Consider the following 13,438-nt stretch of genomic DNA (forward strand, 5'->3'; position numbering starts at 1 on the left):
TAAGAGCTTACAACTAATTCAGAATGCTATTTAAGCATGGCTTTTTTTATCATTACCAAGATCTACTTTTACCTTGAAGGCACTTGAGGTTCTGAAGCCTTCTAAGGCTGAGTTTTGGCAGCTAAGCACAAGGAGACTCCCAAATAAATAAAAGGGAGTCGTATTGAAAATTTTGAAAGAACAGATGGTAAAGATTACCCATTAGTAGCCCTCGTAGGAAAGTGTGTATTACTCATTCCTACCAGTGTCTGCGGCATCACAGTCTACCACCTGGTTTCTCTCAAGTTTTCCTGTCCTTGTCACTGTTACAATGATTTTCATCTATTAAATGTGGATCAGTAACATAGAAGCTATTAATGCAGCCTTACAACTTTCATAACAATTGTGCAGTTTCTTCTTTTTCTAAAACATATGTCTGGTTAGATGGTCTTCAGCCACGAGATCCTCAGCAGATTATTTGCAGCTCAGTTTTTTAATGCATCCTGATAAGGCAGATGCTACTTTCAATCTTAAGCTAGATAAAATACAGAAAAGGTAGAATTCTTTCCTTTCTATTCAAAATACAAAAAGGAAAAGTCATGGTCTGTTCTAGAAATAAGTAAAACTTCAGGATTTTGTTTTTTGGAAGCGTTGCAGGGAATCTTGCATCTTTCTTCTTCCCAAACAAAATAAGAGGAAACAAATTGCTTTATGTTACTGACAAAACAGATAAAGTGCTGTATGTTGAAAACAAAAGTATCATTAAACCAGTTCAAGAGTGCCACAAGTTATGCTCTCAGAGAAACATCTGAATCTTGGTTAGAGACTGTTTGCATCTCCTCATAAGTTTCTCAGCATTTGTAAGTCACTACTATCCCTTGTTAAACACTGCAGCAGTCTTCTGGATGCCATGTGGCCTTCCTTGCTAAGTGAAGTTTTGTTTATAGCAACACAACCACATAGGGTCTGGCTTCCCTTCATATTTTGGTATTGGGGTTCTTTGCCAGTAGTCTGCACTCTGGAACGCTGCAAGGTAAAATGAAAACTCTTCTCTGTCTCTCGCTATATTCAGCCTTGGTAGCTGGTCCAAGTTACCCAGATTTTTACACCTCCTGAGTAAGAGAAGAAATCAGCTACTCAGATTTTTTGTAACTTCAAGCCAGATGATTAAATTTGGAGATAATTTGTTGTTATTGCAGATATCTACACTCTGCTTCAGTAGCTTTATGAAAAGTCATTGAACGGGAAGTGAAATGAGGTAGACTTGCAGATTTCTAAATAGGGCCACGACAAACTTCCTCCCAACTAGTAGAGAGAGACTCTTGGAGGAGACTTTCCTCATCCAAGCTTCCAAAAGCCTTATGCTAGTTCTTGAAAAACTTTCATGGTGTTCATGCTCAAAGAGGAGTGCGATGGAGGAGTACTCTAAATATGTCAGGTCTTAACAGGGCTTTCTAACTAGTTTGAAGGACTACTCAGAATTTGAATTGCTAGCATGCTTACATACTTGTCACTTCAATATTGACTCGCTTTTGCTTTTTTTTATTATTATTTATTTATTTAGGGATAAAGTGGTTCCAGAGAGAGTGGGCACTTACAGTATCCAGTTTACCTTTGCAATGGATAAGACAAATATGCTCAACAGTGACCAGGTTTGAATCTATAATTAATTACATGTAGTAGAGAATCATCTGGGAGAAATATTATGATGCTTTGTAAATTCAGAGTGCAATACTTTTAAGCTTTGCCAAAAGTATTTTTGTTTTTGATAGTTACTGATTTCAAAGTATGTTTTCGTTAGCATTTATAACTAAGCAGAAATTTTGTGGAATAAGACCTGTGTAATTTGCAACCTAGTAGAACTGGTTTTATGGTCATGATAATTTATTTCAAGATTGTCAGTAAATTTTACATGCATTTGTTTCAGTATTTTTGAGCAACCCATGTGTGCAGGTGAATTGTAGTGAATTATATCAGTCTTTGTTTTGTTTTATTTTATTTTATTCTTCTTCCTTTTTCTGCTAGATTGTTGTTGAAGTTGTACCTAATGACCCTGTACGCTTGTTACCTGATTCTTTACCAGCTACTCCAGCAGTTTCCAATGTTCGAACTCTTGCTAGCCGTACACTGGTCAAGGATTTATACCTCCATGTAATGGTAACTATACTTCAAGAAAAAAAAACGTGATTAGGGACTGTTGAAAATATGTTGAATTTTGCTGTAGGGCATTGCTGCTATCTCTTTGCAGATTAACTTCACAAAAAAGTGATTTCCAGTATATGACAGGTGCATCTTGTTTTATTTACGTACAGATAATCAAAAATATAGCATGCAGTCTTTGCTGTTAGGCATCTTAATTGAAACCCATTTCTTGTTGCCACAGGAAAAGTATGTTTTAAGAATAGATTCTAGTGGGAATATGCTTATATATACAGCAGATGTTTCTCTCCGCTATTTTTCTTCCAGGAGACAGTTTCTCTTAGAAATCTTGTATTACAAAAAATGTTTCTTGAAATTTGAACATTCACAGGGATACAGGGAGACCATTTACCAGTTACCACTGTGGGCAACACAGTCGCAGCTTGTGCAAAATTAAATTACTTTATCACCACTTAAGAAAGACTTGAGTAGTGAGAAACAAAAACAACAAGAGTAAAGCAGCCTCCCAGCCCACCATTCCCCAGGCTCCTTTGACCTTTCCTGAGCAGTGCAAGGGTTGGGGAGCAGGGGCAGTGGTCAATCCATGACAGCTCCTCTCTGCTGCTCCTTTCTCGTCACAGCTTGTGGGTCTAGTGTGGGGCCCTCCATGGGCTGCAGTCTGTCATGAACCGCTCCAGCATGAGCCTTCTCCACAGGTGCTGTCCTTCAGGAAATACCCACCTGCTCTAGCCTGGGGTAGTGCACAAGCTGCCTTGTGGATATCTGCTCCACCGTGTGGATATCTGCTCCACCATGGTCCTTTGTGGGTGGCAGGGAGTACCTGCTGCGCTGTGGTCTCACCGTGGGCTGTGGGGAAATCTCTGCTCTGGCGCCTGGAGCGTCTCCCCTGCCACCTCCTTCTCTTACCCTGGTGTGTCCTCTGCTGTTTCTCTTGGTTTTCCCCTTCTTCTCTGCCAGTGCATTTTTGCCCCTTCTTAAATATATTTCCCCAGAGGAACCACCGTTCTGGCTGAGGGTCGGTGGGAACTGGCTGGCACCGGCTGTGTCCAGCCCTGGCGTCTCCTTGCTGAGGCCGCCCCTGCACCCCCCCCCCCCACTGCCAGCACCTTGCCACGTAAACCCGATGCAGTAGGTAAATCGATGACTTGGTTCCAAACTAACCGGTTTGTCTTTTTTTACTTACAGGATGAGTACAACAACCACACTGGAATTGATCTAGTTGGCCGAATAATAGCAAAAATTAAGAGCCCCAATGAAGATGATATCGAGATCCCACAGTTTCAGGGGAAAGTCAGTACAATTGAGTTTCCATTTGACAGAGGCTCAGCTGAAATTGTAAGTGTGGCTGAAATACACAGTTAGCTCCATGAGCAATGGATCTAATGAGACCTGTTTCCCTACAGCTTCAAAGTTGATCTTACACCTCCCGTTTTGTAGAGGGTTACCATATATTGTAGCCTTCCCTTACAGATAAGTAGGTACACTATTTCATCTCTGGTTCCTGATTTTCAGAAAATCTGAAAGGAGGACATTCTTTAAACTGTTCATCCCTGCCAAGCCAGGGAAGTTTACAAGTACACTCAGTTAAGGACTGAGACATACAGAGGGATGCAGGAGAAGTCTTGTCCTCACTGCAATTTCATATGTAAATAACACTTCACCGATGTATGGTTAAACCATTAATATTAGCAGTATTTTATATTTTGATTTATAATACTGTCTGGCTATTATATCTTAAGATCATTTAGCCTGATCTCTTCATATATATGTAATTAAATTTTACCAGGTTCTCTTTACATTTTGTCAAGCTAACTGGGCATACATATACTTTGCAGAAAAGATGTTATCCTCGTTTGAAGAAGTAAAGATTGAACTACCACTTCTCTCCATGATTTATTTCAGTCATTAGTGCCCTTGACTGTTAAAAATGTTTAGCTTATTTCAGTTTGAATCTCTGGCTGTAGTGTCATGCATACCTCTGAAGGTACTGCATATTGTAGTAATGTCATGGCAATCACTTTTTCCTTCAACAAATAGAGATTGAATTTTTAAAACCTATGAGTTCCATTTGTAAGTTGTTACAAAATATAATATAAAAGACACAAGTTAAAATGTGTATGCACACGAAAGCAGAAAACTGTTCAAAACACACAAAAAAAAACCAGCAGATCAGAGCCACACATTTGTTTTGAGTGGAATGGTCACAATGTCTCTCTTGAAAGCCTACAGAGAACTTCAGTCAGTAGGACTATTCACATGGTGACATAGTTATATATACATTTATTTAAGTTGCTGATAATATAAGAATTATCATATAAGAATTGCAGAGCAAAAGTGTACCCCTGTTTCATTTGGTTCCTCTAGTTGTCACATCTTACTAGCTTGAAGTCAATGGAAATCTTCAAACAGTTAGAAAGGTGTACTGAAGGAGGATCCAACTTCTTAAAGAAATTCTCAGCCACCTTTTCTAGGGCGTTCATTGGGAGCAGCTTTGCAGTAGACCAACATCAGTGTGTGCCAGGTGGAGGCAGACACTGCCTTCGCAACAAATACAAAATTTCTCAGTACATCTTGGAAATCACCACAATAAAACCCCAGTAGAATCACTAAAATCAACATATCCCACTTCTTCATAATACACTTTATTAAGTACATCAACTCTTTTTATTGGAACTACATAGAGGAAACTTAATCACACAGCATAAATAATCCTCTGTCAGTAGCAGTCAAGGATGGAAACATCCAGTTAACATGGGCAAACGTTTTTCACTGAGCAATCTGTCAAACTGATTTACTCTGATCCCTAAGGAAAAGTGACAAAATATGTATGAAAAACAAGAATAGAGTGCATGGACTGAATAGAAGTATCAGATAAAATTAATATACTAATTGATTTATGGAGCACTCTGAGTTTCTCTTGTTCCCCAGTCGTGTTTCAGGAGTAATAAATTAATTGGTTTGTGAACACATTTTTCTCTGACAGGTGGTGTAGGAAAAAGTGCAAAAGTATAGGTGAGGAGTGAGCTATAACCACTGGTCTGATAAAATAGTGCTTTTCTCCACAAATCTTTCTTTTACACCTGTGATAAAAATTTGAACAGATGTTGAAAGCTTCACACTGTTGGGGAGAATAGTAAACCCATAGGGTGAACTCTGAGAGTTCAGATAAAATCACTGGATGGTTTCTCATGCTCCTCACTGATGCAGAGGTAACAATTTTTTTTCATCTCTGTGTACTAGTAACCTGCTGTTGAGCCACTGTGACCTAAATATTCCAGTCTTGCTTCAGTGACTAAGCTAATAGCTATGCAATGTTTTTGGGAGATGTTTTTGGTTTTTTTCTTTGGCTTGGTTTGGATATTTATTTATTTATTTTGTAAGCAGGTTCTTTTTCTTTTTTTCTTTCTCCTTATATATCCCTGGTTTGTTGGAAGATGAGGGGTTGCATTCTTCTGCTTTCTAATTACTGTGATCTGATAAGATCCTACTGCTTTTGACAGTAACTTGTGTTCCTGATTGTTCTGTAGAAAGTAATACCATTTCAGTGAATCTCTTCCCCTCTTTGGGGCAGTTTTCAGTTTTCTAGCTTATACTGAGTTCCCTGACTTCAGAAAACTCACAAAACTTGTGTCAAAAGGATTTGTTGGTTGTGATGCAATGTACTTTTCATATGATTGGTAATGGGGAGGGGACACACTAGTGTTTTTTCAAGTATCTTGAAATTGTTCCATCTAGTTTGTAAATATAATTATGTGCAATTAGCATTAATGTAATGAAACTGATAATCTGTCAGGTTTACTTTTACGCTGAGGTTCAGGAATACTAAACTTGTTTAATGAAGAAGAATGTTTAGATTTTTATTAGTATACATTTTCTAAGGAAAAGGTATTTCCACTGCAGACTTCTCCTAATTAAATATGTAGCTGCAATATTTTTGAAAGCCATGAAGACTATCTTTGAAGGTTATATATCTATCTCTTCTTTTAGGCTGCAACCACCTCTCTTGATTTGGCCAGTTGAGTAGCAATTTCTACATGTTAAAGGTGGAAACAGTATGAGTTTTATTATAAGCATTATTCATTTTATGCATGATACCTTTCCCAAAGTAACAACATATTTAGATATTACCTATACTAATTTTATTTCTGTTTACCGTTCTTTATGGTTTTATAATATTTCTCATGTTTGTAAAGAAAGGTGAAGGATTTAGTTTGTCTTTTCGAAAAGGAATTGATAAAAAATGGGATGTTCATGTTAAGTGTTTGGATACATATTGTTCATTCATTTGGGACCTGCTGTCTACTTCTATGGTAACAGCAGTAACTTGAACTCAGCACTGGGAATAGTTTGTGTTTCCTTTTTCCGTGTTTATGCATTGGGTCTTTCTTTTTAATGTTCTGTTTGCATTTGTTCACATGCTGAATGAAGTACATCCAGGGAGATTTTGCTTATGGGACAGTGCAGAAAATATTTTTTCTGAGCATGTATCTCTTCAAATTTATAGCCAAAAATAATAAATAATAAGTCTCTTTAAACAGGTAAAATGACAATCTTAATTCTTAAATAATAAAGTAGTTACTGCTAAATCTTTGTATTTTACTTGCCTTCAATAGTTATAAAAGGCATTTGCAAGCCAATAATTAAAACTGTAGCAATATTGTATAGATATTATTATATAACTTATAAGATTTAGTATTTTAAGAATGTCTGTCTGTTTTATGTGTTACCAGAAGTGTGACTGTAATCTTATGTATGTATGTTTGCTTGTTTGTTTTATTAGAATCTAGTGTTGGCTGAAAACAGTCCTGGAAGAGATAGCACTGAATATATTCTTGTATTTGAGCCAGATCTGCCAGCTTTGAAGAAACCTTTGGAACCATACTGTCTGTCCTTTATGTTTTACAATGGTATGTTTCAGTTATTCTATAATGCTTGCTTTTCCTTAGAACCAACTATTTTTAGGTCCATAATACTTCTTAAGAACTGTGTAATAGCTTAATAGATTTTTGCTGATATTTAAACCAAGTGTGTTACTCTGTTGTCTTCTAAATATGTTTGTTTATTTCTGTAGATTTCAAGAAGCAGCAACAGATGGCAACGCTTACAAGGGAGAGAGACCAGTTATCTCAGTCCATAGGTGTTTATAGAAATTGGTTTGATATTACCAATCAGCTTGTAACTGAAATGAAGTGTAAGTTCATTAAAATATAGAAATAAATTTCCTGGGAATTAAACCTTTTTTTCCTTTAATAATTTTGAGACTATAGACAGGGGGAGAAAAGTCAGTATTGAAATAATGAAATACAGTAGAGGGGAGCAGAAAGCAATATATCTTTGCATTAGAAGGGAAGCATCTAGTTATTTGGATGGACCTACCTATAAAAGGTGTTGATTTGAGGTAGAGCATTTTGTGTCGCAACTGTCAAAAGGAGGAATAAAACATTGAAATTGATGGTCTGGTTCATTTTTCCATGACTGCTTTGTACTCTGAGCTTTGGAATGGATGTGTGAATGCTTATCCATCTGGAAAGTCAACAGTTGCCTAAAACCAATCTTCTTTCAAAAAGTTAGTCTTACATTTTCAAAATGTTACTTTTTCCCCCCATATTTGATTCTTAAGTACATTATTCGAAGGTATTGTGTAGCTATTCAGCAAATGTAATCCTTTATAAAGTCTTAAACAGCAGAGCCGGGTAAGTGCAGTGGTTTATGGAAATGGGACAAATGAGGGAAATGTTTTCTTCACAGTATTTTTTTTGTTAGAATCATCCTGTCTGTTGCTCAGAAGGTTTGTTTTAATAGATGCATTTTGAATTTTTACTTTTAATTGCTAAATGTAAATAAAGCAGGCTGGAATTAGAAGATGCTGCTTCTAATGTAAGATGTTTCTTGTAATTTTAGTACAGGGCTGTGTTTCTGTTACTGCATGTTTCCGTTATGGATGCAAATTCCTAAATTCCAGTGTGAAAGGCAAAAAATTTTGTTTCCTATTTGCAGATTTTTGCACATCTCTAGAGAGTAAGTTAGAGCACAACGTTACACTTTATACTTAAATAGCATTTGCAAATATAAACCTGTTTGAATAGAGAGGGTGGAAAGCAACTCACCTGTTTTCTCATTTGTTTTCAAAATTGCTTCAGTTCAGATATGAGAGTTGAGGAAATGGTGTCCAGGAAACTATGTCCCGTGTAAGAGACAAAAGAGAGTAGTGCCAGGTACCACTCTTCCCTTCGCTCTCTTGCCATGTTGCCTGTTGGAGAACCACTTGGAAAGATAATTGAGGATGAAAAGAAGAAAGGGCTTAGATTCTCAAGCTGATCTAAGGACTGGCCCTGTAGCTTTGTGAAGCTGAAAGAAATGGCAGCTGCTGAGATTGCTTAGAGACTGGATAAATTACAAGATTTTTGTGGACAAATCCTGATACTCTGTGCTGAAATTAAAAAGTAGATAGCATTGGCTGAGGGTGGCATAATTCTGAAAACTGGAAAGAAATTATCTGAAGTGTTCCATTGCTTTCTAATATTTCCTTACTCCCTGTTGATATTATTGGTTTCAGGTCAGGTTAAAGAAGCTGAAACAAGAGAAACTCACCTGAAGAATGAACTGAAAAAACATCAAATTGAATTACCACAGACAAACACGGTATGACTTATTTCTTCCTAAACTCCATGATGTCTTGAAAATAAATTAATCTTAATATGAATTTGATATAATTATATAACATTATTGAATCACACTGGTATATACACAAGCACGTACTACCAAAACCCTGAAAATTTAAACCACAAGGAAAATTTGTGGATCAATGCCAAACTTAAATTACTGTTCTGGTAGTGTGACTGTCCCTTAAACAAACTGCTAGAGGTATAAGAAAAACTTCAAGTTTATATCCTGATCTTGGTTTTGCCTTTCTGCTAAGGTTACCAGTTGTGTAACTGGTACTGCTGGTTTTCATAATGGGTTTTTGTAGGCTGATCGATATACACTGGATGTATTCTGGTGTAAGCAGACCAAAGGAAAACACTTACTTTCAGAGAATTAGATAACTTAATATGTTACTACTAAAGCTGATGTAAAAGTGAGTTTGAGAGATTCAGGGCAATTACCCCCACTGCTAATTTTCCATAAAGATCCAATTATGTTTTAAAGAAACTTTTAAAACAAAGTTTTCAACCTACTAACATTTTTGGGGAAAAAAACATGTAAACAGTAAGTTAGCTTTAGATCAAGTGAAAACAATTGTTACACTCATTAATCACAAATCAGTAGAATTAAATTATATATATTCTGCAATCACTGTACCCAGGTTCTTCCTGCTGGCTAAATTTTTCAGGCCTTGGACATGATTCCCTTCTAAAATGGTTTATTTGTGTACATTTGTGGTTGTCTCTTCCTTTTGATTTAAACTTCCTTCAGTTTTGGCTCTGGTAGCTCTTTGTGGAAAGCTCCCTGAAGTCTTAAAAAAAAAAAAAAAGAAAAGAAAAGAAGTAGCAATAAAAAAATCTGTAGTCACAATTGAAGTATGCCACTTTTTGCTTTCTGAGTTTATCTGCAGTGGTCCCCTATATATTAAGAGTCTGTTTCAGATTATTGAATGGTTCTTGTTAGGAACTTGATTGACAACAGGTAAAGTAACTACTTCTGCAGCTCAGCCCAATGATACACACTCACTAACTTCAAATTATAATTTTCAGCTTCAGTATGTGGATTCTCTTATAAAACAAAAGATGTTGGATCAAGAAGGAGTAATGAAACAGCCAAGGCGAACTTGTACCCTCCCAAACTATCCAAAAGGCAACCAGGATATTTTAGGCAAGGTGAGTTTTCTCTCAGCCTTCAGATGAGTTTTGTTGGTTCCAGGAAGTGGTAATGATGAAAAATTTGCAAGTAATTTTTGAGGAGTATTAAAAAGAAGATAGCAATCTCAACCCATCAGATGACCAGCTCTTCTAATAGATTCATCAACAGGGGAATTAAATGTCTGATCAAAGTTGCAGGATAATTGTGATTAGCATAAAAAGGGGAGGTGGTCTTGGCTTCTATTTTGACTGTTTTAACTTCTGTGGTACAGATTGCACATTTAGCTCAAATTGAGGATAACGAAGCAGCAAAAGTTATCTCTTGGCATTTGGCAAGCGACATGGACTGTGTAGTCACATTGACTACTGAAGCTGCTCGTTCTATTTTTGATGAAACTCAAGGTCGACAACAAGTGTTACCTCTTGATTCTATTTACAAGAAGACACTTCCCGATTGGAACAGGTAGAGAAAACACATTTGTATTACATACTACTTCAGCTTTTTTTGGCGTATGTCATTTCTCTTTTTAAACTTTATAGTAAAGTTTTAACAGAAAAAAATTTCTGGCTTCATAATCATAGCAACAGTGATGTCACTTGAAATGTTAGCTGAAATCATAACTTTGTCTTTAACTGCTGTTAAAGGTAGGCAATCTACCATTTTTTTTCCTTTACTTCTCCATGTTTTCTAGAGCAGGAACTTTTTAAAAATAATTCTAGCACTTCAAATTCTAACTTAAATCCAGTTCCAGAGTACCTTCCCTAAAATAATCTGTAGTAATAGAAATTCATTCTGCTGGTTTGGTTTCCTGGAAAATAAAGGAAAATGCAGTATTTATGTGCCTGAAAATAATTTGCTTATGAAGATGACTGCTAATACCATTTTAGAAAATGCCTTTTAGAAAAGATCTGACGTGCAGGTACACTTATAAGGTCCAGAATCTCAGTTTTTATAAAACTAAAACTTGTCCATAAAATCAGTCATATGGATTTGTTGGGTATATGTCTTATTACAAATTAGCGTTTCCAAAGCATCTTTAATATAACTGGCATTTTAGATAATGATTTAGCATCTGGTGTGGAAGTGTTAAGATGCATCCAATTAATTTTGAAATTTCTGACTATATTGCCAGAAGTAATAATGAAATAAGGGAAAATTACCTTTTTTTTCTCCTCTTTTCTTCTCCCTTACTCTCCCCTTTCTTTAAACAGACCTTTACCTCACTTAAGAAATGGAAAAATCTTCTTCAGACCTATTGGAAATCCAGTATTTGCCAGAGATCTGTTAACATTTCCAGATAATGTAGAGCATTGTCAAACAGGTAAATAGTATTAAAGAAATTGTTCAGAACTTCTTTCTTTTTAATAAATAAAATACAGAAATATCGCAAATCATAGTCCTTTCAGTAATCTTCATTGAAATGTGCAAATACCCATGTTACATTCCTTGTGAAGTCTGCTGGTACAAAGACTGTTAAGTATTTGCAAACAACAGTTGTGAAAACTTCAGCAATGACCACTGTCTTCTGCTTTTTGTCTTTTTTTCTTTACTAGATTGCTTTTCTTTTTAAAATTACAGCAGCGTTATCTTATTCCCAAGCTCATATAAGCAGAAACAGGCAATCATGGTATTAGTTTTTATATTTTCATATTGCAGAAGTTACTGCTTTTGTTAGACTGTTTTTCCAGTCCTATTCCTCTCAAAATGTGTAACGTATAGATTTAGGTACACTCAGATCAAACTGCACATGACTAAATACATTACGCTTAAATAGTTACAGGAAGAATAAGCTTTCAATTTTTGTGTAGATTTCAGCTTAGGGAACCATCATCCTCTTACTTTTCCTGATAAAGTTGCAGTACCTACCTTTTCCTACACTTTTTCTTAAATTAAGTAGACCTACTCTTTTATATGGAGTCTTGGAGTCTCTATAATAATAGAGATAACTTCAGTAAGTTTTTCATTTTATTTAACAACTTCTCAATATTGAAATATTCCTCTCTTCTGTTAATAAAAAAATTTTTTTTAGTCCAGTTTCTTTGCAGAAAGTTAGATACTGTCAGAGACTTTGACTAAATTCTTCATGTCCTTTGGGGAAATTTAAAAACCACATTGCTTGACATATCTCATGCAAGACTACATCAAGTTAGACTTTGTACAGAACAGTCTTTGACTAGCAGAAGAAAAGTCTTAAACACAACCAGATTATCAGCCTGTGAATGTTTTTTTTTCTTTGATACCCACTGAATATTAAGAAACTGAGAACAGAATTCAAGGAGGACTTAAAATAATGATCATTTATATAATTTCCTAAAACTTGGAATTTTATTATGTGTGTCTTCATAAATGTAAATGTAAGATATCAAGAGGGTACTTTGGTGGAAAATACAGTCAATTGTGCCATAAGGCAATTAAACATACTAAATATTTTTCTTTATGAATTATTTAATGAAAACAGAAGATTGCATATTTATCTCAATCTCAGAATAAAATTTCATTGGAAAAAGATCCTGCACATCTGTTTCCCTTGCACTTATCTAAAAAGCTGTAATAATGACACCTTAGAATTGATTTTTCAAAACTCAAGTTAGTTTCTTGTGGAGAAATTTCATGGTTCAAAAAATTACATTTTTCAGTGTTTGGGATGCTCTTGGGTGACACTATCATTATAGATAACTTGGATGCTGCCAACCATTACAGAAAAGAGGTATGTTTCAATTATTCTTGATATTTTTTAAAACAAATACATTGCATAGCTACATATTTAATACATCACTAACTTAGAATAATTGGTAAGTTTAATGCTGCATTAGCTGTAGGTGTGCTTACTGTCTGTAGGTCTTGATGTACTTAACAGTGAATTTTCTCTATTCAACAAATTCCATTATGTGAATGTTGCCATGAAGCATGAGGCCATGTTTTAAAAGAGAAACATTTTTAGTTTTGCTGTTAAATGCACGTTCTTCAGTACTTGCCTAGCCCTTGTATGTATAATACAACACAGTAGTCTGAGGCACATGATGAAATCTCAGATCCACTGAAACCCACTAAGATTACTAAAATCTTGATGTGAAATTTACTAGACCTTTTTCTGACCCGTTTTATTTAGGTTTAATGGGACATATTTTAGCAGGCAAGAGTCCCTGAGAAAGTCCTGACACTGGGCACTTTGTTTCAGTTTAGGAGTTTACTAGAATCGAAATAATAATTCAGCAGAAGAATACAGAACTGTGCTGATTAAACATTAAGCTGTTGGGGCTATATATTCTCTCCCCCTGCCCCCAGAAGTGTAAGAAATTGTAGTGCAGATTTGTACTTAAGAGAACAATAAGGAACCTCTGGTGGCATCTCAGATTGGTAGCCTGTTTTGAGTCAGATCTTGGTTGTTAGTGTCAGAGACAAACCATCTGTGTCTGTTCAGGAAAAGGAGTTTGTATATCATCATTTCTCAAAATGAGGTCTGGGTCATTTCATTTGGTTAGTCTGTCACCCGGGTTGT

General features: G+C 35.8%; 1 protein-coding gene across 6 annotated transcripts in view; it reads left to right on the forward strand.

The window, feature by feature from the left end:
- SMCHD1 (structural maintenance of chromosomes flexible hinge domain containing 1) overlaps positions 1-13,438 on the forward strand; it is a 90,941-nt gene that overhangs the window by 72,329 nt on the left and 5,174 nt on the right. For 5 of the 6 annotated variants that reach the window (XM_037379086.1, XM_037379087.1, XM_037379088.1 and 2 more), the window contains 10 exons: positions 1,544-1,631; positions 2,005-2,136; positions 3,325-3,474; positions 6,920-7,046; positions 7,211-7,330; positions 8,696-8,781; positions 9,834-9,956; positions 10,211-10,401; positions 11,151-11,260; positions 12,576-12,646. In XM_037379086.1, coding sequence (XP_037234983.1) covers positions 1,544-1,631; positions 2,005-2,136; positions 3,325-3,474; positions 6,920-7,046; positions 7,211-7,330; positions 8,696-8,781; positions 9,834-9,956; positions 10,211-10,401; positions 11,151-11,260; positions 12,576-12,646 — 1,198 coding nt within the window. The remainder of the gene's footprint in view (positions 1-1,543; positions 1,632-2,004; positions 2,137-3,324; positions 3,475-6,919; positions 7,047-7,210; positions 7,331-8,695; positions 8,782-9,833; positions 9,957-10,210; positions 10,402-11,150; positions 11,261-12,575; positions 12,647-13,438) is intronic. The other variant, XR_005102971.1, reaches the window with a different exon arrangement.

This window comes from Falco rusticolus, chromosome 3, assembly GCF_015220075.1.
Source record: "Falco rusticolus isolate bFalRus1 chromosome 3, bFalRus1.pri, whole genome shotgun sequence".
Lineage (NCBI taxonomy): Eukaryota > Metazoa > Chordata > Aves > Falconiformes > Falconidae > Falco > Falco rusticolus.